The sequence below is a fragment of the Miscanthus floridulus genome, chromosome 1 (genome assembly GCF_019320115.1).
Source record: "Miscanthus floridulus cultivar M001 chromosome 1, ASM1932011v1, whole genome shotgun sequence".
In the NCBI taxonomy this organism is placed as follows: Eukaryota; Viridiplantae; Streptophyta; class Magnoliopsida; order Poales; family Poaceae; genus Miscanthus; species Miscanthus floridulus.
Genome location: NC_089580.1, coordinates 129,580,443 through 129,605,171, shown reverse-complemented (window position 1 = coordinate 129,605,171; position 24,729 = coordinate 129,580,443). Strand labels below are relative to the sequence as shown.

Below are 24,729 nucleotides of genomic sequence, written 5' to 3'. Positions count from 1 at the left end.
GCGCTCAGTTTCTTTGTGCTCGAGGAGTAAGTGGGCACACTTCACCGCACGGACATCGCCAGCTATGCCGGGGACTCCTTGATGCTCGGACCTTGCCAGCTTCGCCTGGGACTCCTCGGTGCTCGGACATCGCCGCCTACGCCGGGGACTCCTCGGTGCTCGAACATCGCCGCCTATGCCGAGGACTCCTCGCTCCTCGGTGCTCGGTCATCACCAGCGACGCTGGGGACTCCTCGCTCCTCGGTGCTCGGACATCGCCGCCTACATCGGGGACTCTTCGCTCCTCGGTGCTCGGTCATCACCAGTGACGCCGGGGACTCCTCGTTCCTCGGTGCTCGGTCATCGCCAGCGATGTCGGGGACTCCTCGCTCCTCGGTGCTCGAACATCACCGCCTATGCTGGGGACTCCTCGCTCCTCGGTGCTCGGACCTCTCTAGCTTCGCCTGGGACTCCTCGGTGCTCAGACATCACCAGCTTCGCCGGGGACTCCTCGGTGCTCGTTCATCGCCAGTGACGCCGAGGACTCCTCGCTCCTCAGTGCTCGGATATCGCTGCCTACACCGGGGACTCCTCGCTCCTCGGTGCTTGAACCTCGCCAGCTTCACCTAGGACTCCTCGGTGCTTGGACATCGCTAGCTTCGCTGGGGACTCCTCGATGCTCGGTCATCGCCAGTGACACCGGGGACTCCTCACTCCTCGCTGCTCGGTCATCGCCGCCTACCTCGGGGACTCCTCGCTCCTCGGTGCTTGAACCTCGCCAGCTTCACCAAGGACTCCTCGATGCTCGGACATCGCTAGCTTCACCGGGGACTCCTCGGTGCTCGGTCATCGCTAGTGACGCCGGGGACTCCTCGCTCCTCGGTGCTCGGTCATCGCCACCAACACCGAGGACTCCTCGCTCGTCTTTCCTTAGTGCTCGGTCATCACTGCCTACGCCGAGGACTCCTCGATGCTCAGATATCGCCGCCTACGCTAGGGACTCCTCGGTGCTCGGTCATCGCCGGCGATGTCGGGGACTCCTCGCTCCTCGGTGCTCGGACATCGCCAGCGATGCCGGGGACTCCTCGCTCCTCAGTCATCGCCAGCAACACCAGAGACTCCCTTGCTGCTCAGATCTTGGTACGTCTCATTGGTGAGCTATTAAGCTACTCCATGCTATTCGGATCAGGGTGCTGATCTTGGGCAATGCGTCTAGGGTCTTGATACGTGCATGCCAGATGACGTCGGCAAGCTTTTAGACTTCTTTGACCCTACTACAAGATTCATTCTTCATCTTCCAGCAGGCTCGGGGACTAAGTGGGCACACTTCACCTTGCGGTGAATGTGCTTGTTCTCATCTCGAGGCTACGCCCGAGGACTGGCTGCCTGCTCGGCTAGTCTTCTACTTTATGACCCTGGCATCACGTGACTACATCACCTACTGTCAGGCTCGGGGACTAGCTATGGGGGTATGGCCCCCAAGACATGGGCAGCACCATCAGGAGTGGCCCAGCCCACAAGATCAAGGCGTGCACGGCGCTGCTCGATGTGCACCGCAAGACATTGTATAGTACCAAATAGGATACTTTACTTGTAACCCTGTCCCTCCAGACTATATAAGGAGAGGCAGGGGTCCCCTAGCGGACAAGCTACTTAGTCGTCTAGATCAATACAATACACCAAAGACACAGGACATAGGGTATTACGTCGATCAGACGGCCCAAACTTGTCTAAATCACTGTCTCTGCACCTTGTGTCACCATCCGGTTCCTGATTACGCGCACCCCCACCGAAAAATCTACCTTCGCAGGATATCCCTCGGTGGACTGCCGACGATATTCTATCGACACTCATCTTTTGTTAGGTGGTAGCCCACACCTGGGAGGTCAACTTTCCCATTCTGCATTGATGGTTGTGGGTGAATGTCATGCCTGATGCCTAGGTTGACAAGATCCATCCATGACTTTAGACCATCCTTTGTCTTTCCCTTGATGTCTAACAGGACGCCGATCATGCTTTTGAATACATTCTTCTCCAGATGCATGCAGTCGATGGCATGGGGTGTATGTAGTGTTTTCCAGTACGACAGGTGCTTGAAGAAAATCGACTTCTTCTTGAAAGGAACAATGACAGATGGTTCCTCCATCTTATCCCACTTTCTCTTCCTTGTCGTTGTCCCCTCTGTCTATTTCTTCTTCTTTCCGAACTCGACCTCCATGTCCTTGACCATGCCAAACACCTTTTCCCCATACCTAGTCCGTTCCGGTTCATCAAGTTACGGCTCAGCCTGGTTGTCGAAGTATTTATTCATCGTATCCTTTCGGTACCTATACTTCTTGACAAGAAATCATCTGTGCCTCGTGTACACCATCTTGTTGGATCACTTAAGGTAAGTGTAGCAGGTACCATCGATGAAAACTACACAGCCGGTCTTCCCTTTGATCTGCCCCGACAGTGAAAAAAGACCAGGGTAATCGGTGATGGTCACAAAGATTATGGCTTTTAGAGTGAACTTCTTCCTTAGGGACGCATCCATCATCTTGCCCTTGCCCCCCTTCTTCTTGGCCCCCTTCTTCTTCGGCCCACCCAAGGCTCCATTGTCGTTCACATCCATGCGACAACTGGCGTTCCTCTTATATTGACTCGCGCCGTAGTGCGGACAACTCTCCAACTTCTCATACTGCTCACCCCAATAAATGATACAGTGGTTAGGGAAGGCGTCGAACTTTTTAAGTTTCATCACCACTAGCCGGATCAGCTTCTTCGCCCGATAGGTATTGGCGGGCACCTTGTTATCCTTTGGGTATGTGTCAACAAGGACACTTAAGAGCTCATTAAAGCTAGTGTCGGACTAGCCATGCTGAGCCTTCAACATCAGCATCTAGAGGTTAAAACGCAGCGCCATCCAATGCTTCGGATAGTCCTTATAGAGCAGGTCAATTGCCGCCTGCTTCATGTCTCTGAAATTCTCCAGCCACCTCAGGCTCCCAAACAGAATGTCATCTTCGTCGAGGCGGTTAGCTATTTCCTCCAAAAGCTCCACACCCTCTGGGTCCCTCACAATAGCCTCCTCGTCAGCATCCCCATCACCGTTGTCGTCAGCAGCCATATCTTGGAATAAATCCACAATCGTGATGTAATCACGAGCATTATCATCGCTAGCTGCTGATGATGATGAGGAGGAGATGGGTTGTCGTCCTACATGATCTGCATTGACTATTATTGACGACGACGAGTTCCCTCCAGATGCACCGCCAGTCGCATCTACTTTTTCGCCGTGAAAAGTCCAGACCGTATAATCCTTGACGAAACCAAACCTGATCAAGTGAGATTGCACCTCGCTGTCTATGTGGGCTCTCATGTTCATACAGTGAGAACACAGACATATGGTTGTTGTCCGATTCAGACTCTCACGGTGAGCTTTTGCAGCCGCAACAAACTTTCTCACATGAACCAGGTACTGTGGTTCCATTCTCTTCATCCGGTACATCCATTCGGACCTGTTGTCCATACCTGCAAACCTTATTCCACAATGCAGCGACAAAAAGCATTATTACAAGAAATAGCCGCAGAGAAGAGAATAGATCTAGAGCTAAAGAAATAGAAGTTTTCTCTCTCCTCCATGAAAAGATGGATCTAGATCAGATCCCAAATGAGAAAAGTGCGAGAAATGAGGTTTGGAGAGCGTGTGTATCTACCTTTTGCGGTGTCCTCCTTCAACAAAACAAGAGCAAAACTTCTCCCTTAGATTTTGCACAATTTTTAGGGTTTTGTAGCTCAAACCCCTAAAAATTAGAAGAGGAGCCGTGAGGAAGAAGAAAGGGGGGTGGCGGCCAGGTGCATTTATAGCCACAATAATAACAGAGGCGAGCATTGTAAGGAAAACCACATCCGTTAATCACATATTAAAGGAGGCGGTTGTTTTATAACGGACGCCTTGGTTAATCAGTTAATGGAGGCGGTCACTGTAAAAAACCTCCTCGGTTAATATCCATTAATGGAGGCGGTTGCACAACGATGACCGCCTCCGTTAATGGATTAACGGAGGTGATTGCTGTAATCCAATCACCTCGGTTAATTGCTGATTAACCGAGGCGGCCTCTTTAAGGTGTCCGCCTCCGTTAAATCTTAACTGAGGCGGACGCTCGGGGGCTGGCCTGGCGACGGATAACCGAGGCGGGCAAAATTTGTGCTCGCCTCCATTCAAAAAAGTGCAACGCCGCGCAAAAGAAATCATGTAGTAGTGAAGCCAAGGCCCAAGCAGCCCAATCCGCGATACACCGGGCAGGAATGGTCCAAGTAATGCGCTTGCACGCGCCAGCTGAGGCCGAGCATCTGTACTCTTAAGGAGAAGGAGAGGAAGAGGGAGATCACCAAGTCATAAACGAATTATGTTATTCCTAAACTAAGCACTCGTTCTCCGTATCCCTATTCCTCTTCGTCCTCACTATCGTGCTCCCCAATCCTTCTGCCTCCTCCTTTCGATCCCCCTCTGCTATCTCTCACATATACTCCATCCCTCCTAAAATAAGTGTCATTCTCATTTATCAAAAAATCAAACATCAATAACTTTAATTAAATATATAAAAAATCATTTATGATGCATCATTAGTATTATTAGATTAATTGTTGAGTATATTTTATAATAAAATCCTTTGGAGATAACATGGTACTAATATTTTTTATAAATCTAATTAAATTTTAAAAAATAAACTATACTAAACTTACAACGGTATTTATTTTAGGACGAAGGGAATATGCACCACCCTAGCTAATGTCAGTTGTGGCAGCATGACATGCCTTCCGTGAGAAAAAGAATTCAGTGCCGTGGGCATGACCCCAACCCCCAAATAGCGCCTATCAACTCTGCAAGGTGACTCATCATCCGTTTGAAGTTGCACTGCAAAAGTACAAGCTGCAAATGCACACCATGACTGAAAGTACTGTTGGCTGATTTATTGTGAGAGAAAAAATACTGTTCGTTGACTGAAAAAAGTACGGCTTATAAGCCAAATAAACAAGATGCATGTCTTGTTAGCTTGTTTATATATACACTTTAAATAAATCACTAGAGGTTTATAGATAGATTTAGAAAGTATTTGCTTGTATTTGTTTCCTCTTGTTAATACTTCTATTTGTTAATTTTTATAACATAATACATTATTTGACCAGTTGTTGTTTACCAGTGTATTACCAGGGGAAAAAGTTGTATAAACTCTTGGGTAAACTCTCGGTTCTGGGGGGTGCTTGGATTTCACGGCAAAACTTTAGTCCTGCCCTTTTAGCACATTTTTTTGCATAGGGATTCAAACAGGTAGGTTAAAAGTGAACAAATGGGGTGGACTAAAGTTTACCCATTTGCTACTCAAGGGGTGCAAAACTGAGCTAAAACGTCTTGGAGACGCACTGGACACCGGATAGCCCCCACCCACCCACCTGCGCCCTCTCTCTCCCATGGCTTAATTAAATGAGGACAAATCAGTCATTATATGATGGATGACTAAACTTTTGCCATGGATCCAAACACCCCTTGCTGGACTAAAGTTTAGCAGCAAAAATTTAGCATCCAAACAGGGTCTTAATCCATTTAGTGTAGGCTTAAGCCCTTGCAGATTCCTAAAAAAAATTACCCTATATGTGTTTTCATTCTATTATTAATAGTTTTCTCCTTGTATCGCTGTTTGGCATGTGCTTAATTTCTCAAGTGCATATATTTTAGAAACATGCGTATGGCAAGCTCTAGCCTATATGGGTAATTTTTCCCAGAAATTGCAAACTTAGGTAATTTAGATGCAGAGTTAGCTGTGATTGTTGTTTATTTTAAATAAGGGAATACTAATTTAGATGCATATTATATCTTTTCCATAATGGGAAAGACAAATAATTTGAAGAAGATTTAAAAGATTGTTTTAGGTTATTTATCACAGAGGCATGTAGCTACTAATCAATTAAATTCCCTGTATGTTGCTGTCAAGTATAAACTTTGTTTTTTTTAGGGGAAGTATATAAACTTGGTGAATGGGTGTTTTGCCTTTTATTTTCCAACCGGTTGCGGCCAAGCCAGGATCCAACCAACAACCATCCTCAGGTCAAGCATAATGCGCGCAGAAACCAGCCCATAGGAGCTAGTAGGAAATCCTTTGGCCCAGCATCTAGTTCATTCATTGGCCCGATTAGCTAATTTTCATTTTCTTCTTCGGATTGACAGTTGTCACGCCTGTTTTTGTTTTGAACCCAAATATCTTCTTTCTTTTTTCACGAACCTTTTTTGTAGTGGTTTCTTTACATTAGTCCCCATTTGAATAGGCTAAAGATTTTGGGATTTTGATAAGAAAAATATACACACCATCCAAACAGGGTAGATAGTAAAGCAGATTCTCAAAGTCTTATATCACTCACAGACTCAAAATCTTAGAATTTCCTTCACACTGGATAATTCAGATTTTTGGAATCCCTAGTCATCCAAATGACATCTATAATGTATTTGATTTGTTTCTCTAAACCATGTTAAGTTTTTATCTACTACAGCTTCTATTAATTTTATGGGACATTGACCATTTCCACATACTTTCACTTTGTTGGAACAAAATGTTTGTTTATGCAATACGTAAAATTACGCATAGGGAACAAATCGTACAAGTACAAACCCGTGGAACAAAAAAAAAAGTCATGCTGCCAAAAGCGTGCTCAGCATTCAGCAAGCTAGAACTATTCATATGAACAAAGAGATGAGCTAGGTGGAAGTTCACAAGATAATACAGTTGTAGATTCAGGAGGAGTATTCCATCTTGTCAAGAAGACTGTTCCAGTTTTATGAGAAACCAATTTAGGCTGAGGAAATAAATGTTCAACTTCAGAAACAAAATAGCAAAAGTATAATAAAAAGTCTGTATATGTTGGACACATCACTAATAAATCATGCAACTTGTGGAACAAAAAGTCGATCGTGCACCTGAAAGAAAACTTTGCGGATACATGACCAACACTATAAAATGATGGAGACAAAAAAAAAAAAACAGTATAAATTAATTAGAAGCTAAATATACACCGGCGATACAAAATTGTGCAAGCTAAAAAAAATGGTTGCTAGAACGTAAAGCTCCCTAGGATAAAATCAATCCTCTTAGGATTCGAATTCTTGACTCGGCAGGAGTGTCGGTCAGTATTAAGTGATATGCCCAACTTCGTCAATTTCAAGACTCGTCGGTCGAATCTTTTGGAGGAACTTATAGAAGGAGAGCAAGTATGTGTGCATATTTGTGAGGGTCTTTGTGTGACTAAAAAGTATGCAAGGTAGAGAAAAATAAGAAAAGTCTCTGTAATAATAGACGAAAAGTAAAAGAAAGGAAAAGAAGAAAAGCAAGAAAGTGGACCGTGACAAACCCCTCTCTCTCTCTCTCTCTCTCCCTGCCTCGTGGCCGCTGCACTTCTGAAATCTCAAATCCGTGACGTGGGTAACTCGGTGCTCCGCAAGCCCGCGAAGACCACGAGCCAGTAAAACGCGGGAAGCCTCTCGCACGCCCCCGTTTATCCTCGGACGCATATCCAGCCCGCCGCCCCAGAATCCGCAGCAGTTTTTTGCTGCGTGAACCTGGTGAAGTGGAAGTGGGAGAAGCTAAGCAAGGGGACGGCACTGCGGCCAACGAGCACCGTTGTCGCATGCATCGCCACTCCGGGCAACCCCGGGACGTCCTGTCCTCGGCTATACACTTTGGTCGATCGCTCTGATCTCGTTTCGTCTCCTTCTTCAACGCATCCATCGTCAATCACATGCGTGCCATTCCTTTGCATTATTTGGTCGCAGTGCAAGTGCGGTCGTACGAGCAGAGCAGAGCAGGAGCAGCACCGGGCACCTGTGGTGGCCAGGCGATCGGACGCGGACGGAGGTCCACTAGACTACTTGCGCGCAGCAGCAGCTTACGTACGTAGGAGCACACACCAGTGGTGGCCAGGCGAAAGCTAGCCCAGTGCGTGCCTCGGTGCCTGTACGTATGTCGCGCTTGCGCGTCTCACAAAATTAAAGGAGTGGACGATGAGTGGTTCTCTTCTCAGCATGCATGCCGGCCCACTAGGTAGAGTACAAATCAAAAGCTCCCCCATCCCCCATCGGCAATTCTTTTGGCAATATAAGGGGGTGTTGGATTCTTTAGTCGTTTTTAAAATTCATGTCACATCGAATATTTAGATACTAATAAGAAGTATTAAATATAAATTAATTATAAAATCAATTACATAGATGAAAGCTAATTTGCGAGACGGATTTTTTAAGCCTAATTAATCCGTTATTAGCACATGGTTACTGTAGCAACACGTTGTTAAATCATGGACTAATTAGACTTAAAAGATTCATCTCGCAAATTAGTCGCAAGTTGTGTAATTAGTTTCGTAATTAGTCTATATTTAATACTCTATGCATGTATCCAAATATTCGATGTGACAGAAATTTTGAGAGGTACTGCAGAAACCAAACAGGCCCTAATTCATCGATCGTAAAAGATGCGCGGAGCGGATGATACTTAGCCAATCACACGTTCACAAATCACACCTACAGTGGTATATCTTTTATTTACAAAGTAAAAGACGCTTTGCATGCTTTTCCAAAATATATATATTTTTAAAACAACACTGGTTCTCTATACTATACTGATGCTTCTCGCTAATATACAAGCTTGCCGTCCTCGTGGACGTAGTACATACGTTCCAAAGAATTAAAAAAGCTAGCTGCCGCTGATCTCCACCGAATATATGTATCAACAAGCAAGTTAAATATGAAAAGGAATACGAACGAAGGTGAAACTGTGAAAGGCACCACCACTAGCGCCAATTTTTTCTCCCTTGGTGCAGTGAGCAATGCAATGCATTGCTTTCTACCCAGTCGTCTTTTTCTTTTCCCCCCTCGCTGCTGATCCTTTTATTTCTGACTTCGATTCGACGGGCTAACGTACGCTAACCTTCAAGAAAATTCTACCCAGATCCGATCCGCAATATCATACCTTTAGTATTACTTTGCTGTTCCTCTGGGGCTCTAGTGGACTTTCCTTGCTTGTTGGGCTAAGCACATATCGATCGACGATGGATCTCTCTTCTGTCTCCTCTCCTCTCCTCCTCTCTCGGTGACATCTGAGACGTACGTACGCTGCTATAGCAAGCTAGCCTGTTCAAGATAGCTATGTTAGATTGATCTCCACCAATTGGGCCCTTGTATCCGCGTCTTAATCGGGGGCGTCCAACCGTTTCATGGTTGGTGGGCCCCCGTCGCACAGCGCCATAGAAAGGAAGGTGGGGGCTGGGGCACAAGTCACGAGGTTCACCTGAGCCGCCAGACGAGGTTCACCTACAGTCCCTAAACCCTAAGTCGATCTAGTGAGGGAGCGTTGCCAGTGACGGAAAGACCGCCACTGGCCACCGCCGCCTCTGCACCGCCGCCACTGCGTCCACGACTTCACCGCCGGACCCCAACGCGCCACCGACAAACACCTCATGACAAGCTCGTCTTCTATGAAGACGGCCCATGGTTTGCACCTCCGCAACCTCTCTCTCTCTCTTTCTCTCTGTTTTCTCGCTTTAGCTTATGTTCTAGGGTTTACACTTCATCAAATGTCAGTATGTAAGCTAAATCTATGGCTGGTGATCCTGTTATCCATCTATCAATGGTATCGGAGCGCCTAACTAGGCATAGATCTAACTCTTGCAGTAGATCAGATCAAAAGGAAATCAAGAATGAGATGAATCGGATTGAAAAAAGAGTAGAAGGAGGGGATTTGATTTGAAGAAACAGATCGGACCCTAACCCTAACCCTAGAAGAAGAAAGGTTGGCGAAGGGAGAGACCTACCTAGGATCTTCCTCACCACCGGCGGTACCGCTGTCGTGCGGGAAGACAGCGCGCGCTGAGAGAGCCGCCGGCTCGCCGGTGCTCTGCGGCGTTGCACACAAGAGCGCAGGGCGCAAAGAGCACCACAACGGCCACCTCCTACGTTGGCCTCGGGTCCAGCGGTGAGAGAGGACTAGATCTAGGGTTAAGGGCAAGCCCACCATAGCGCGTATGGCGGATAAGGGCATCGTCGCCCGGACTGCTCGATGGTGGCGCCCTCAGCCTAGGGTGAGCGCGCGCGCCGGCGAGGGGACCGGTGGCGGCGCCGCTGCGTTGCTGTCTCTCTTTCTCTTCCGGCTGCGTTGAGGAGAGGAGACAGAGCGAGGCGAGAATGACTAAGGGTTAGGGCGCCTGCGCCACGGCGGGGCGTTTTGTTCTCGCGCAAACGTCGCCCGGCCGTCCGATCGTGAGCAACGGCTGCGATTCGCTGGACCTAGATTAGGCCCAGGCGGGCGTGGGAAATCCCGGCCCAGGCCTAGGTTGCGGCCTGGGCGCGGGGGAGGAGCTGCGCGCGCGTGCGTAGTGGGCCGATTTCGCGGCGCTGGGTCGCATGCGCGGACGTGGCCCGCGACTGTTTCATCAAGTTTAGGCCAAATGAACAGCGGACTCCAAGTTTATGTTTTATTCTTTTTCAGAAGCAAATTTTTGATGATTTTTGTTTAGTTTAAATCTCTGTTAAAATTTGAGCGAACGGGATAATTTTTTCAGAGAGTAGATGAGTACATTAAAATGCTTCTGAAAAGTAAATAATTTTTTTTCATATTTCCGCTGCGATGTTAAAGTTTATTATCTTCTGATTAAATTCGAACCAACGGGAGAATTTAATTTGAAGAGTAGTCATTTTTAGTCAATAAATTATAATATTATCTTTCTGAACAACGTTGATAATAGCAATATTATAATGTCTATTCATAAGTTTTTCATGCATTAATTCTATTTTTGCCCAACGATGATGTAGAATTAGTGTATAAGAATGTTGTATGTTTTAATTTTGACCAACGTTAAATTAAAGCATGTAATTATTATGTCATATATTCTCACTATCTCTGACGGTGTTTTTTAGGACTCAACCTAATAGCATTTATCTCGCACATACCTCCTCTTGAGGGGGCAACTATAGGGTATGGCGAGAAAAGTATGAACTAGCACTTGTGCTGTCTGAAAATGACCTAGCGCTTACCTCCCCATGTCCTACTAAGCCAGTGGACCCAGTGAGGGAAGAAAATGAGTCTGATGCTAATTTCACTGCTCAGCAACGAGATCATGCAGAAGTGCGGATGAAATATGATCTCGAACGCAAGAAATAGAACATTTTAAACCGCAAGTGCTTGATGGTGGCTATGTCCACTATTTCAGATGCGATAATGGGGTCTATCCCAGATTGTGATACCGCCAAAGAGTATCTTAAGAAAGTGGAGAGTCAGTTTACTGGCTCTTCAAAGGCTTATGTCAATACTTTGATCAAGAAATTATTCAATGAGAAATACACTGGTGACGGTATCAGAGAGCACATACTGAAGATGAGCAACACGGCTTCAAAGCTGAAGCCAATGAATTTGGGGCTCAAGGATGAGTTCCTTACTCATTTGGTTTTTGCTTCCTTGCCCAAAGAATATAAAAACTTTGTTGTGAACTACAACATACAGCCCGATAAGTGGGATATAGAGAAGCTCATTGCAATGTGTGTTCAAGAAGAGGAGAGGCTAAAAAGCTCATATGGTGACTCTGCTAACCTTGTGAAGGACAACAAGAAGAACTTCAATAAGAATGCCAAACCTCAAGGGAAAGCCCCTCAGAATGACCACCATCAGAAGAACAATAATGCTTAAGTTGAGAAAGATCAGTGTAAATGGTGCAAGAAGCATGGACATTACTAGAGGGACTGTCCAGGCTTTCTGAAGAGCCTTCTGAAGAGAGGTGATGATTTCATTATATTCATAGATGAATCCTCGTATTTAAGTTATGCAAAATCTACTTGGTGGATTGATTCAGGTGCAACTGTTCATGTTGTAAATTCATTACAGGGATTCCATACGAGGAGGACCCTGCAAAGAGGAGAAAGAAGAATTAAAGTTGCAAATGGAGTTGAAGCTGAAGTTGAAGCCATTAGAGATCTTTCTCTAGAATTAGATGATGATTTTAGACTTTAGCTTTCATATATTCTTTATGTACCCTCTTTGCGTAGAAACTTAATAAGTGTTTTAAGATTAGATCCGCGCCCTGATTGGGGGCGCCCAACCTCTCCATGGTTGGTGGGCCTCCGTCGCACAGCGCCATAAAAAGGGAGGTGGGAGCCGGGGCACAAGGCACGAGGTTCACATGAGCCGCCAGACGCCCCACCTACAGTCTCTAAACCCTAAGCCGATCTAGTGAGAGGGCGTTGCCAGCGACAGGAAGACCGCCACCGGCCACCGCCGCCTCTGCACCGCCGCCACTGCGTCCGTGACTTTACCGCCGGATCTCACCATGCCACCAACAAGCACCCCATGAGGACTTTACCGCCGGATCTCACCATGCCACCAACAAGCACCCCATGACAAGCTCGTCTTCTACGAAGACAGTCGATGGTTTGCACCTCCACAACCTCTCTCTCTCTTTCTCTCTGTTTCTCGTTTTAGCTTATGTTCTAGAATTTACACTTCATCAAATATCAGTATGTATGCTAGATCTATAGCCAATAATCCTGTTATCCATCTATCGAGCTATAGCATGTCCACCCAGCGCGGCCGGCCCTAAGTCATACAGCACACAACACACTTCACTACAGGGAGTGGGAGACCCAAACATATGGAGCACCATCAGTATATAATATAAAACCGGAAAGAGCGAATGAACCTAAGCTTATATTAGTATATATACAGGAGGGCAAGAAAGAATAGAAGAGAGGCCGCGCGCGTATGCTAAAGAAAGAAAAGAGAGGATCGCCGAGGAACTACTGATAGATGACGATGGAGGAGGTGGCGGGGCTGGGGCACCTGCTGGTGTTCGCCTTCCTCTTCTGCTTCTCTGCCTTCATGGTGGCCCCGGCGATGACAGACGTCACCATGGCGGTGCTCTGCCCGGGCCGCGACGAGTGCTCCCTCGCCATCTACCTCACTGGTCTCCAGCAAGCGGTAAGCTCCATTATAGCTAGCTAGCTCATAGCGCTGAAATCCCTGCTTCATCCTTCCCTGCTTCCCCAATTCACTGCGTCCGCGAGCTGGGCGTGCCTGCATGCGTCTAGTTTGATTTCGTTCTTCTTTAATGGAGTAGTTTAATTAGTGCAGTTCAACCTTGGACCGCCTCTACCTAAGCTAGCAGTAATCGATAGCCGCTGCTGCCTGTCTTTTTTTTTTGGTCTTTTGTCTTTCGTTCTTTCTTTGTGTACCAGTCATGGTGCACGAGAAGTCTTTCACTCTTTCCGCAAGCCGATTGATTATAGCACGTACGGTACGGAGGTGGAGCTAGATCGTGGTTGCTTGTTCGTCTTCGTTCCACTTGAGTGTTCCCTGAGATGAGAAAAAAGGCCTCATTTCCGTCCATGAACACGGAGATTTAGGAAGTGCGCAGTGGGATCGACACCTAGCTGGCCCACTGATCACCCCGCATTTGCATGAAGTTTGTTAATTAATTCCACTGATGTGCACAAAGCGAGCGAACTAGCGAGATGTCGGTTTACAATTGGCAGAGTGTTGAGTGCGTGAGGCGAGGTAGACTAGACGTGACGCGAGAGGGCGTCAGCTCAGCTGGCTTCCTGGCTCCGATCCGTGCGTTTTCCCGGGACCCCGGCGTGCTTTAGCTTTCAATGTCGCCGTCGCCGTCGCCCGTCGCGATATCCGATTGTAGATTATAAGTAAATAATATTTTTCTCTTACATCAAATCAGCCAACAATAAATAATCATGATCGTTTACGGCTTGCCGAACGAGCCGATGGTGATGGTGATGGCGCTGTAACCGCCATGCCGGTCGCTTTGAGCATGCAGCAGCCCATTATACTGTCCTTGTCGCCTCCGGTAACTTCCTTTAGAGCACTGCGCGCACAGCGCACTTGAGAGGGAGATCGACCGGCAAAGTGGCCGCCGCGGTCGTGGTACGTCACGCGCGCGGCCGGCCGGCCGGCGATTTCCACCACGTACGCATGCAGGAGACTTTGCCGACGTCTCAAGTAAACAAACGCCGCACCGACCACCCTCCTTCTTTACCATTTGTTCCTTCCCCCGGACCGGCCGGTCCCGGCTCCCGGCCTGATGTCAAAACTCAAAAGCAAAAGGCACACCGTAGGACGTCCCGAAGCTGGTAAAAACGGGAACAAAAGTCGTCGCCTAGTAGTACTCTAGTACCCGATTGGTAGTAAATAAAGAATTAAAGAGAGAGCGTGAAAGGAGGATTGCCCGGTCTTCACGCAGCGGTGGTGAAAAGCTGCTAGTACTACTAATGCCTGCCAAATCTGCCGGAAAGGTGAGGCGAGACCGCGACGCATGCATCGGCCGGCCACCACGCCGCACCAGTAACCCGGCTGTCCGCCAGTTGCTCTCGGACTCGGACCACAGCGAGGCGTGCCGGCGACACCACTCGATCCGCCACTAGTACCCACTACTGCAGCTGCAGTCTCCACAAAAATCATGCCGAGGCGACAAGCGGGGCCCAGCGGAACAACCCAACAGACTCGACCCGCCCGTTTCTACACCGTTTCAATCTGCGTCTGAATCTGAATTCTGAAACATGCGTGTTTGTTTCAGGTTACTGGACTGGGCGCGCTGGTCCTGACGCCGGTGGTCGGCAACCTGTCCGACAGGTACGGCCGGAAGGCGCTGCTGGCGCTGCCCGCCACGGCGTCCATCGTTCCTCTCGGTAATCGACCATCAACCATCTTTTACTAAGTTACAGCTCTACATTCTTGCGATCAGTAGTGTCAGTGTCTGGTGATGCGAACTGAAGGTCGTTGTTTATTTATTTAACATTACGTACGTATTCTGTTCTTGTTCCATCCGATATACATAATGAAGGCATCCTGGCGTACGGACGGACCAACGGTTACTTCTACGCGTACTACATAACCAAGACGCTGACGGCGATGGTCTCCGAAGGCGCCATGGTGTGCCTCTCGCTTGCTTACGTGGTACCATTACTATCCTCATCATCTCTGCATCGATCAAGCTGCCGTCACCAGCTGACAATAATGCAAGTTTGTCTGGATCCATACATGCACTGACAGGCTGACAGGGTGCCGGAGACGCGGCGCGCGGCGGCCTTCGGCGTCTTCTCCGGCGTCTGCAGCACCGGCTTCGTCGCCAGCACCGTGGCAGCCCGCTTCCTCCCCGCCTCATCAACGTTTCAGGTCGGAATCGGAGCATATATGATGATGATGGTTTCTGCGTTTCTGGCATCCGATCCGCCGGCAAACCAAGTAACCAGCAGCAGCGTCGTGCGTATGTATGCTTGCGCTGCAGGTCTCTGCAGCGGCAGCCGTGGTGACGGCCGTCTACATGAAGGCCTTCCTCCAGGAGACGGACGGCGGAGCCTCCGTATCCTCCTCCTGCAGCAGCGACGAGGAGACCTCCCGGCCGCTCTGCCTTCCCTCCTCCTCCAGCACCAGCAGCGAGGAGGCGTCGCCGAGGCTTCCGCCACTTCGGAAGGCGCCGTCGCTGTCGGAGATAGCAGCCATTCTTACCAGCAGGTGACGTCTGCTGAGCCTCCCATTCCATTGTCTGAATAACTCCTGAGTCCTGATAGGACTCTTTTTTTTTGCCCCGTTAACTAAAAGTTGTAATGGGCTGCATTGGGTCCCTGCAACCTGCATTGCAAAGCATATATATAACTGTTGCTAAAACCCACTCTAGCTATAAACTATACATTTTGGAGTAGGCCTACACGATCAACATGCACTTGGTGAAATATCAAGTCATCTGCTCCCGCTCTTAACAACCCCTGCAGAGCTTTTTAGGTGATGATGCACCCGATGAATAGCAGTGCACGATGAATGCAGTGCATAAGTTTCTTTCAGAGAACGACACAAAGTCACAAAGTGAACTACCGTCTATCCTATTGCCTAATAAGCCACAATAATAGATGGTTAGATTAGATAAGATTTTTTTTTTCTCGAACACGCACAAGAGCTGCATGTCATTGTATTAAATTAAATAAAAGATAGAAAAGTGCGGTCACCAGAGCATGCTGATTAAATAAGAATACAACTTCACATGTGTCTCTATCTCAATATTCCCTCCTGAATGCTCCAAACAACTTTTCTAAAATGGAGAATGCTCCAAACAACTTTTGCAGCTCAACCTTCTCCAGGGTGGCCGTCGTCACATTTTTCCAAAGCCTTGGTGAGGCAGGCTTACTAAGTACACTACTGGTACACCTCTTTTGCTCTGTTACAAAGCACACAGACATTCCAGATGAAGAGTATATATGCAAATATCATGGAGCAATATCATGACATAAATACTATGCAGTTCTCCTGAAAGAATTCAGTGCGTGAATTCATGAACTAAACTTATATTTGAATAATGCCAAATATTGGCACTATCATAACTCCCTAAAAGAATGAAAATCACACTTCCTAAGAAATCAAACAGTAAGTTTAACTAGTTTATAGAAAACAGTATCAATGTTTGTATCATTAAATAGATTTATTATGAAAAATATATTACATGATTAAACTAATGATACTACTTACTATGCATCATAAATATTGATACTTTTTTTAATATATTTGCTTAATAAACTTAGAATTGTTTGATTCATTGCAAAGCGAGATTGCCTTTCTTCTTAGGACACAGGAGTATGGTAATGTGACTGACGGGCGTTTTTTGAAAGTTGCCTCTAACTGTTCTTCTTATTGGGCTGCAAAATGCAGTACTTCCTGAAGGCAAAATTCCATTATAGCAAGAACCAGTATGCAAATTTGCAACTTATCATTGGCATTACAGGAAGCTTCTCGCAGGTACAATTTTATCTTGAATGACTTTATATGTGACCACTGAAGTGCTCAAATTTACTTAGCTGCGTCTAAAGCCGTTTAAGAATTATGATGATGCAGCTAACTGTGATGCCACTCCTAGTGCCAAAGCTTGGTGAACAGAAGCTACTTGTCATAGCACTTATAGCGGGCTGCGGGCAGGTAAGGATAATGCTTTGTTGGATGTAATGCATATTTGTCATCTCTGGTTAATTCAGCAATTACTATTTGATTTGCTCCATCTTGGATGTGCAGGCATTCCTATACAGCATCGCATGGTCGTTCTGGGTATGCAAGTGATCAAGTGGCAGTATTTTTTTGAGATATTTTGGCATTGTTTGTTCTAAGTTTCACGTTGTGCATGTTTTTTTAAGGTCCCTTATCTCGCCGCAAGCAGTGTAATACTAAGCATGTTGGTCACACCTTGTGTAAGTAATTCTTGTTAATACTGACGCCATCTAGTCTTGTTTCTGGTTCAGTGCGACATGTGAACAGAACTCTTTTATTGACTATTTTTCAACAGATAAGAAGCATCGTATCAAAGAAAGCGGGACCTTTTGAGCAGGTAAAAAACATGGGTGAATCACAAGCAACTGATAGTTTCCGTCAATTTCCCAGTATATATGAACGCAAATGAAGTTTCTTCAAATGAAATGGAAAGCTTCTTATGTTCCACCAACATGACTCCCTTTTGCATCATTTAACTTGTAATCAAGGGAATGGTCCAAGGGTGCATCACCGGAATAAGCTCAACTGCAAGTGTCATATCTCCTCTAATCTTTACTCCTCTCACTGGTATATGCATGCTTGACATTGTCTTATTAACTTATTAGCACATCTAAACTAAACTAATAAGAACAAGTTAAGCTCTTCAGATTTTGTTTCCCATCCTAATTTGTCTCCATCTGGCTTCACAGCCTGGTGTCTGTCAGAAGCTACGCCTTTCTACTTAAAAGGTTTCAGCCTTGCCTGTGCTGGATTTGCAACGGTAGGTTCCAGTTGAATATGTTCATTGCTACAATAAAGCTGTTTCGTTGTTTGATATCAACTTCTTGCAGCTGGTAGCGTTTGCAACGAGCATAAGCATGAGGCCAGCTGAAGTGCAGCCAGATAGGAAATAGATGAGCTATTGACCTCTGTATTACGGGTAAAAGAAGGTAGATACATGCCTGTAAATAATCTTCACATCCTACACTTAGTCTTGAAGGGCGGGCCTGGTGCAAGCGGTAGAGTCTTACCGCCTGTGACCGGAAGGTCCAGGGTTCGAGTCGCGGTCTCCTCGCATTGCACAGGCGAGGGTAAGGCTTGCCACTAACGCCCTTTCCCCAGACCCCGCACAGGACGGAAGCTCTCTGCACTGGGTACGCACTTTATCCTACACTTAGTCTTCTACTACCATTTACTATTCAATGTCAAATGGAGTAGTATTGTATAACTTCCTTGCTGGGCCACATTATTAGTTGATCAACACTGCACAACGGCCAGCGGGTAGTATTGTAAATATCAGAAACCCTTCAGTCCGTTCGGTTACGACGTCCCGGTCCTTCCTGACCGGGATTGGTTCTGGACATGTAAAAAATAACGAAGAAACAGCGAGGCCAGGAATCGATTCCGTATAAAACGAGGCCTTCAGATGCTTGAGTACATTCATACTTGAAACAGACCTGCTAATTCTTTGCCTTGTAGGGCAATGTTGTTACTAATTGCGCTGAGCAATTCCACTTTTTCAGTCCTGTTTCTAATGTGTATCGAATAATCAGTTGAGAAAATATAGCGTGTTTTTAGAAAACAATAAAGCCTTTCTAGCTCATGTGTCTTTTCACAGAATACTGTGCCCCGAGTTCCACATGATGTAATGCTGTCATATACCATGTGTCCTGACGCATGACAAATAGAAGAATATAGAGAAATTGATGAGGAACACTGCCTTGTTAATTTGTTATTGCTCAACTTTTGCTTCTATTTATATCTCCCATTTGCATAACTATGTAACAAATTTACTTATGTGAATTCCTTGTTCATTTACAAAGTCCATGGCTCTAAGTTGATCATTTTTCTTCTAGCAATTATTATTGATGAAGTAAATAACACCAAACTCCAAAGCACTTGTTAACCTGCAACTGCAACCTCTCTATCTCTATCACTTCTCTTCTCTATAATCTCTCTCTTCTCTATCTCTATCTCTACAACTAAAAAATTCCTACAGTCAACATCTATCCGGTAGGACGATAGGTCGTGCAACCCCGCGTCTACCCGGCAGGACGAGTACACGTGCGACACCATAGCCTCCAGCAATTTCTACCTCACCACGCACAGTGTTTCCTGGCAATCACGTCCACTATAGCGGCAACAAAGGCAACCCCGCATAAAAAAAAGAAATAAAACCTCTCCATTGGCCCCCTGATCAGATCACGGGCACCAACAAAAAAAAAACTGACGTGGTCGTGCCGGCAGTCTTCACCCGACGGTTGCCGGCGCCAATTCTCCGTCAGCTTATCCATCAGGTAGCAAACTTGCTGTTTAAATCCGTGTGGATGGGACGACTCATTTCTGGTCGTCGTCATTGAAGAGATCGCCGTTCTTTCCTGCAAGGGCGAGACTATCCGATCTGTCCACGAGAGACCAGGTACGTTAGTTCTCTTTGACGTGTTGCTTGGCTTTCTTGGCCATCCCTGGCAAATAAACAAGATAGCGAAAATCAAGTCATGACAACTAATCAAGTATTATCTGCCAAGTGCAAATTGTCATGAAATAGAAGTCTTTTTACATGCTGCCAAGGACGAGTTATAAGAAATGTATGGTTGTTAAATACAACAGATCTTAATTGATTTCACCCCTCCCCTATAAAGTCACTGTCCACTGCCAAGTGCCAATCAAATTCATTTGTCGACTTTGATGCAGCTCTGCTGATTAGAACTACTCTGACTGGATCCATGAAAAATGCAGCACTATCAGAATGCCAATATATAGCTTCATGTGTTCATAGTCCAATAGTGGTTTCATTAAAACAAAAGGGAATGGCATATGAAATTTTTCATTGATGTTACAAGGCTATGCTAAGATATAGAAGTCACCAAATGTCTTGTAGTTTCTATTTTCTGTATTTTCATTGATGTTACAAGGCTATGTATAGTTGTAGAATTTCTTTTTTCCCCTGCTATTTAGAATGCTAAGATATAGAAGTCACCAAATGTCTTGTAGTTTCTATTTGTTGTATTATCGACCTATCTTTGGAAAAATTAACATTGTAATGCAAAACCTGTACTTGAATCTGCACATAGGAAATTTATTTGGTGAACCAAAGAGATTAAATAAAGATACAAGACTTTTCTCTCTTTTTTTGCAAGACATATTCTTACAGTCAAATAACTTAAAGAGAGTGCCAACAATTTCCAGCGTGCCCCCCCAACTCCATATGAGTTTGCAATATGCATTTTTATTATTGATTTTGCAACCAGACACGCCAAATGTATAGACAAACCGTTACAAATTGGCATCTATGATTTGTTTCAAATGTAGGTGAATCCTGCCGTAGCAAAACTGCAACTTGCCTGACTATAGACAAACTGTTACAAATTGGCATTTATGATTTATCTGAAATGTAGGCGAATCCCACCGCAGCAAAACTGCAACTTGCCTCACTTCTCTAAATAATGAGCATTCTCAATAACTTTTAGACTAAGACAATATAGGAAAACAGATACTTCAAGCATTTCAGATAAATGACATAATGGCCATGGTTGAGATAATGAAAATACAAAAATTGAATCAAACCATCATGGAAAAATTGGATGAAAGTAGATCCGCATTGACAAAATAGCAAAGCAACAGACATCTGGTTGGGCGAATCGTGTAGTCAGGAATATCAATGCCAAGATAGCAAGGGCAATAGAGGAGATGGGGTGACCTGGAAGACGAAGCAGGCGGATTTGAGGTTGGGTCGGAGTAGAACGTGGAGCCACTATCCACGCTGGCGGACACCTTTTGGCGCTCAATGATGGGTTCCCACGCACCACATGCTTGTTCTCGCTGCTGCTAATTCTTTGGCACACGCTGTACATGGCAGCCCAGAGCATCGAGAGCTGCTGCGGTCACCGCTGCAGTGCCCGCTATGTTGAGCACCTGAGTACATAACTCTGCACAAAGAATGACAACTACATTTATTTTTGTGTGCTTCTAGGCTGTTTTGATGCTGTAGCTATTAGGTAATGCAAGTAAGCTGGAAAACAGCCATACATATTTAGATCACAGCAGCAATTCCATATTTAGATCACAACAGCAATTCCAGGAAAACATTTTTTTTTTTTGACAATGAAGCATTCTTGTCCAGGAAATAACAAAAGGATTGCTAACTTAGTTTCAGGAAATAACAAAAAGAATTTGCTAATTCAGTTTCAGGAAATAACAAAAAGAAGTTGCCCCTCACTCACACCCTCCAACCACACCAAATCGAGACTAGCCACTCGAATCCGACGAGCCCGGCCACTCAAATCTGGCTTGTCCAAGAAGACAGTTGCTGTCCTATAACGCTTACAAGATCCAGTTAGCAACTTCTGAGTCATACACCAAAAACTTATCGAAACAAGCTAGCAAGTTAGCATATTGATGGTAAATGCCAAATGAAACAAGATCGTGCTGGTACCATTTTTGTGTGCCTCCTTGCCGACCGGAGCTGAGGAAGTCGCTGCTATCGAGGAGCAGCAGGAAGTTGCGCGATGCTCCAATGGATCGAGGACCGCACTCGACTGTGGCGATGTACCGTACAGCTGGCTAGATTCGACTCCCTCGATTTCGCACCACCCGCGCCTGTCCCGTGCCAAGGCCCTCACGCCGAGCTTCGTCCGCGCCACGCCAAGTCCAGGAGGCCACGCCGCACGGAGAAGGCCGCGGAGCTCCGTCCGCGGGAGAACGCCCAAGCCACCACGGGGGCCACCGGCGCTGCAGGTCGCACGCCCCGCGCGAGGCCGACAGAGCAAGGCTTCTTGCTTGCTGCTCCGGCAAGCAGGACGGAGGAGGCAAGCTTCTTGCTTGCTGCTCCGGCGGAGCAGGACAGAGGAAAGAGATGCGTCTGCATCTGCCGATTGGTGACGAAAGAGCTGACCGGAGAGGATGAAGATAAGGACGTTTTATTTTAATTTTTATTTATTTATTACAAGCTGTGGGTCCCATGACAAAAAAAAAAAGCTTAACCTAAACCCAAATAGCCCAAACGTCGCTGAAGGGTCCGGACATTGAAGTGCAGTGGGAGATTTAGCCGTATAAGCTGTAGCGATTAGCGAACACCACCTACCTTTTCGTATTTACATGAATTTTTGTGTATTTCGTACTTCTATGGTGAGAGAGATAATTGTTTGCCCTAACACACTGGCAGGCATCATCGGCAGCAACATGCCCTAACAAAGAGCTGACTTAATAATAAGTGGTTGTATTCCCTACCACACCAGTCTTTCATGGACCAGTTGAATAATAATGGTGGTCCGTTCAAAAACTTGACAAACACTATAAGTGGAGGTAACCGTTCATACATACATCGATATAAATGCTTTGTGATGAATAAGGTATTGCATTAATTATTCGTGTACATATGTGTGGAACAGGTGATCAGAGTACATCCAATACACATGCAAAAGTTAAGGAAGCTAGGCAACCTAGAAGGGAGAGGAAAAAAACATGATGGGCTGCAATGACTCAAGAAGAGGGATGAAAAAAATCAGCTTAGAAAAGCAAAAAAAAACTACATTCGCTTGTGAGTCGAGAGGTGACGCCATGGTCAAGCTACAACCAAGCTATTATATATATATATATATATATATATATATATATATATATATATATATATATATATATATATATATATATATATATATATATATATATATATATGTGTGTGTGTGTGTGTGTGTGTGTGTGTGTGTGTGTGTGTGTGTGTGTGTGGGTGTGGGGTATAATAAATAGTATTTTAACAAATAAAGTTGAGTCAGACAAAGAAAACATGGGAGAAGAAAGAAAATAGTGATCGGCTGCATAAAAACGATTCATCCCAACCAATGCAACAGTGATTAGGCTTAGCTTCGCAATGACTGTTAACAAGGCACAGGGACAGACTATCCTTAACATTGTGGTATACTTGCCGGAACCAATGTTCTCGCACGGCCAATTGTATGTAGCGCTATTAAAAGCCACAGCAAGATCAAACATTAGGATCTTGGCCCTGCCGGCTACTGAGAAGGGCATGAACAAGGAGAAAGGAAAAGGAAAGGGGAAGAGGTAGAAGAAATTGGCAAATGATATATTCATGAAGAATATCGTATATAAAGAGGTTCTAACTCTATGAAAGAGGTAATATCTCACGCGTCGATACACACTTTTTCAAGATAATCAACAACACTTTAACTTTAAAAATAACAAACAACTTATATGCATCGCGCTTGCTCGCCTCCCCCGCGCGACGATCATGGCACAATCGCTCGATCTCCAACCTGCCAGAATCATCGCGTGCGTATGATCCGTTATTTCTATATTGTTAAGTAATCATTCTCTGGCACTTATGAGTAGTTCTTAAAAATGTTGGAAAATAAGAGATTTGGACTAATTTAGTGGTTCAAACAAAAGCAAAAATGGGATAGAATGATCAGTGCAAAACCAAGTTTATTGTTAAGGGTTAGTAACAATGATTTGTTTTATTTTTTTCTTAGGAGGAACAAGCAATGCTTGTGTAGCAAAGGCAATTTTTGTTTTCAGGTTTGTGTCGATATTTTTTTGGCCATGTAGATTTCTTTTTAAGTGAGCTTTTGTCAGAACAACAAATTTCTGCTCTCTTAACTCTGTGCCGGTGGTGCTGATTGCAGCTTTGAGTTTCATCCTTCATAAATTGTTTAGATTAGATCGGAGATAAGGAATAGGCTGGGTCGCGTTCACTAGGTTTTCAATCAGAGTGAAGACTAGTGGCCGAGTGAAGGCCATCGACTACTGAGGGAAGACGGGTCGGATCGGCGCTGGAGGCGTTGCTGCGGGGCTCGCGTACGTCGCCATGGGGGCAAACACCCTGAATTTCAGTACTTTGTTGCGGTGCAAGTCTGTCACATATTCTCTTCCTAATTCTACAGATTGTTGCTTTGTTGCCAGAGCATTTGATGCGACTCTTAATTTCAAGTATAATAGTTACCACTATGGTAAGTTTGTTCATATTCATTGTGGCTCTAGGAAAAGATATGCCTCTTTGCCAAGTTTATAAAATATGCTATCTGCAGTAGCTGCAGTTCTTTGAACTTGAACTATTGCTTGGAGGTCACTAGCAAAGCAGCATGTATTTTATCAAAGCCAGCAACACTAGGCATGTTATTATTGTGTGAACATTTTTCATAAACTTTAATTAGTTGTTCTGTTTAGGAAAATTGATTACTATGAAGTATTCCTCATAGAAGTCTGTCAGATTTATTTGAATGTACAGCTCCATGTAGAATTTTTTTTCCATTCTGACCATTGCCAAATTCTTTGGTTGAAATACTGTCACCAAAGGAAATGCTAATGAACTTATCTTTTTATTATATTAAAATTTGTCTGTTGATCAGTCTGAGCATAGCATTGGCAAGGCTGTCTCATAGGCCTGATGCTAATTCTAAACTTGCAGCTGCTGTCATGAATAGAAACTGAATGGATCGATCGGCTACGTGTGGCGGAGGAGATGGATGTTACTATTGTGAAACAAGTGGATTATGGCATTCAGTTTGAGTACTACAGCAGCCACAAAACTGTTCTCAAGTAAGCCTTCTTTTGCCAGACGCAATCAAACTATCAAAGTGGAGAATAATATGAAGTGTATGCATCTTTTTCTTTTTGGCAGATTTCACAATGCTCCAGCAGGAACACAAGATATTCATAAAGCAATTTTCAAGGTTTGTGTCTGCTAATTATTGTTTTCTTTGTTTCGCAA

General features: G+C 45.3%; 1 protein-coding gene and 1 long non-coding RNA gene across 3 annotated transcripts; one reads left to right on the top strand and one right to left on the bottom strand.

Moving 5' to 3' along the window:
- The first annotated feature begins 12,661 nt into the window (after positions 1-12,661).
- LOC136541218 (uncharacterized) lies at positions 12,662-18,440 on the top strand. Of its 2 annotated transcripts, XM_066532995.1 has the most exons (14): positions 12,666-12,965; positions 14,572-14,683; positions 14,839-14,951; positions 15,048-15,170; positions 15,283-15,509; positions 16,115-16,190; positions 16,695-16,781; positions 16,878-16,958; positions 17,052-17,084; positions 17,171-17,224; positions 17,320-17,361; positions 17,513-17,591; positions 17,714-17,784; positions 17,855-18,440. In XM_066532995.1, exons 1-14 carry the CDS (start codon positions 12,795-12,797, stop codon positions 17,915-17,917), a joined length of 1,332 nt encoding a protein of 443 aa, XP_066389092.1. In that variant the 5' UTR covers positions 12,666-12,794; the 3' UTR covers positions 17,918-18,440. The 2 variants fall into 2 exon arrangements, with proteins under 2 accessions (XP_066389098.1, XP_066389092.1); XM_066533001.1 differs by lacking the exon at positions 17,513-17,591 and having other exon boundaries at positions 12,662-12,965.
- Positions 18,441-18,836: 396 nt separating this feature from the next.
- Positions 18,837-21,887, bottom strand: LOC136541237 (uncharacterized). Its single transcript, XR_010780263.1, has 3 exons — positions 21,439-21,887; positions 20,704-20,932; positions 18,837-19,468 (listed from the first exon to the last, which is right to left on the bottom strand). It is a non-coding gene; the product is annotated as an uncharacterized lncRNA (long non-coding RNA).
- Positions 21,888-24,729: the final 2,842 nt, after the last annotated feature.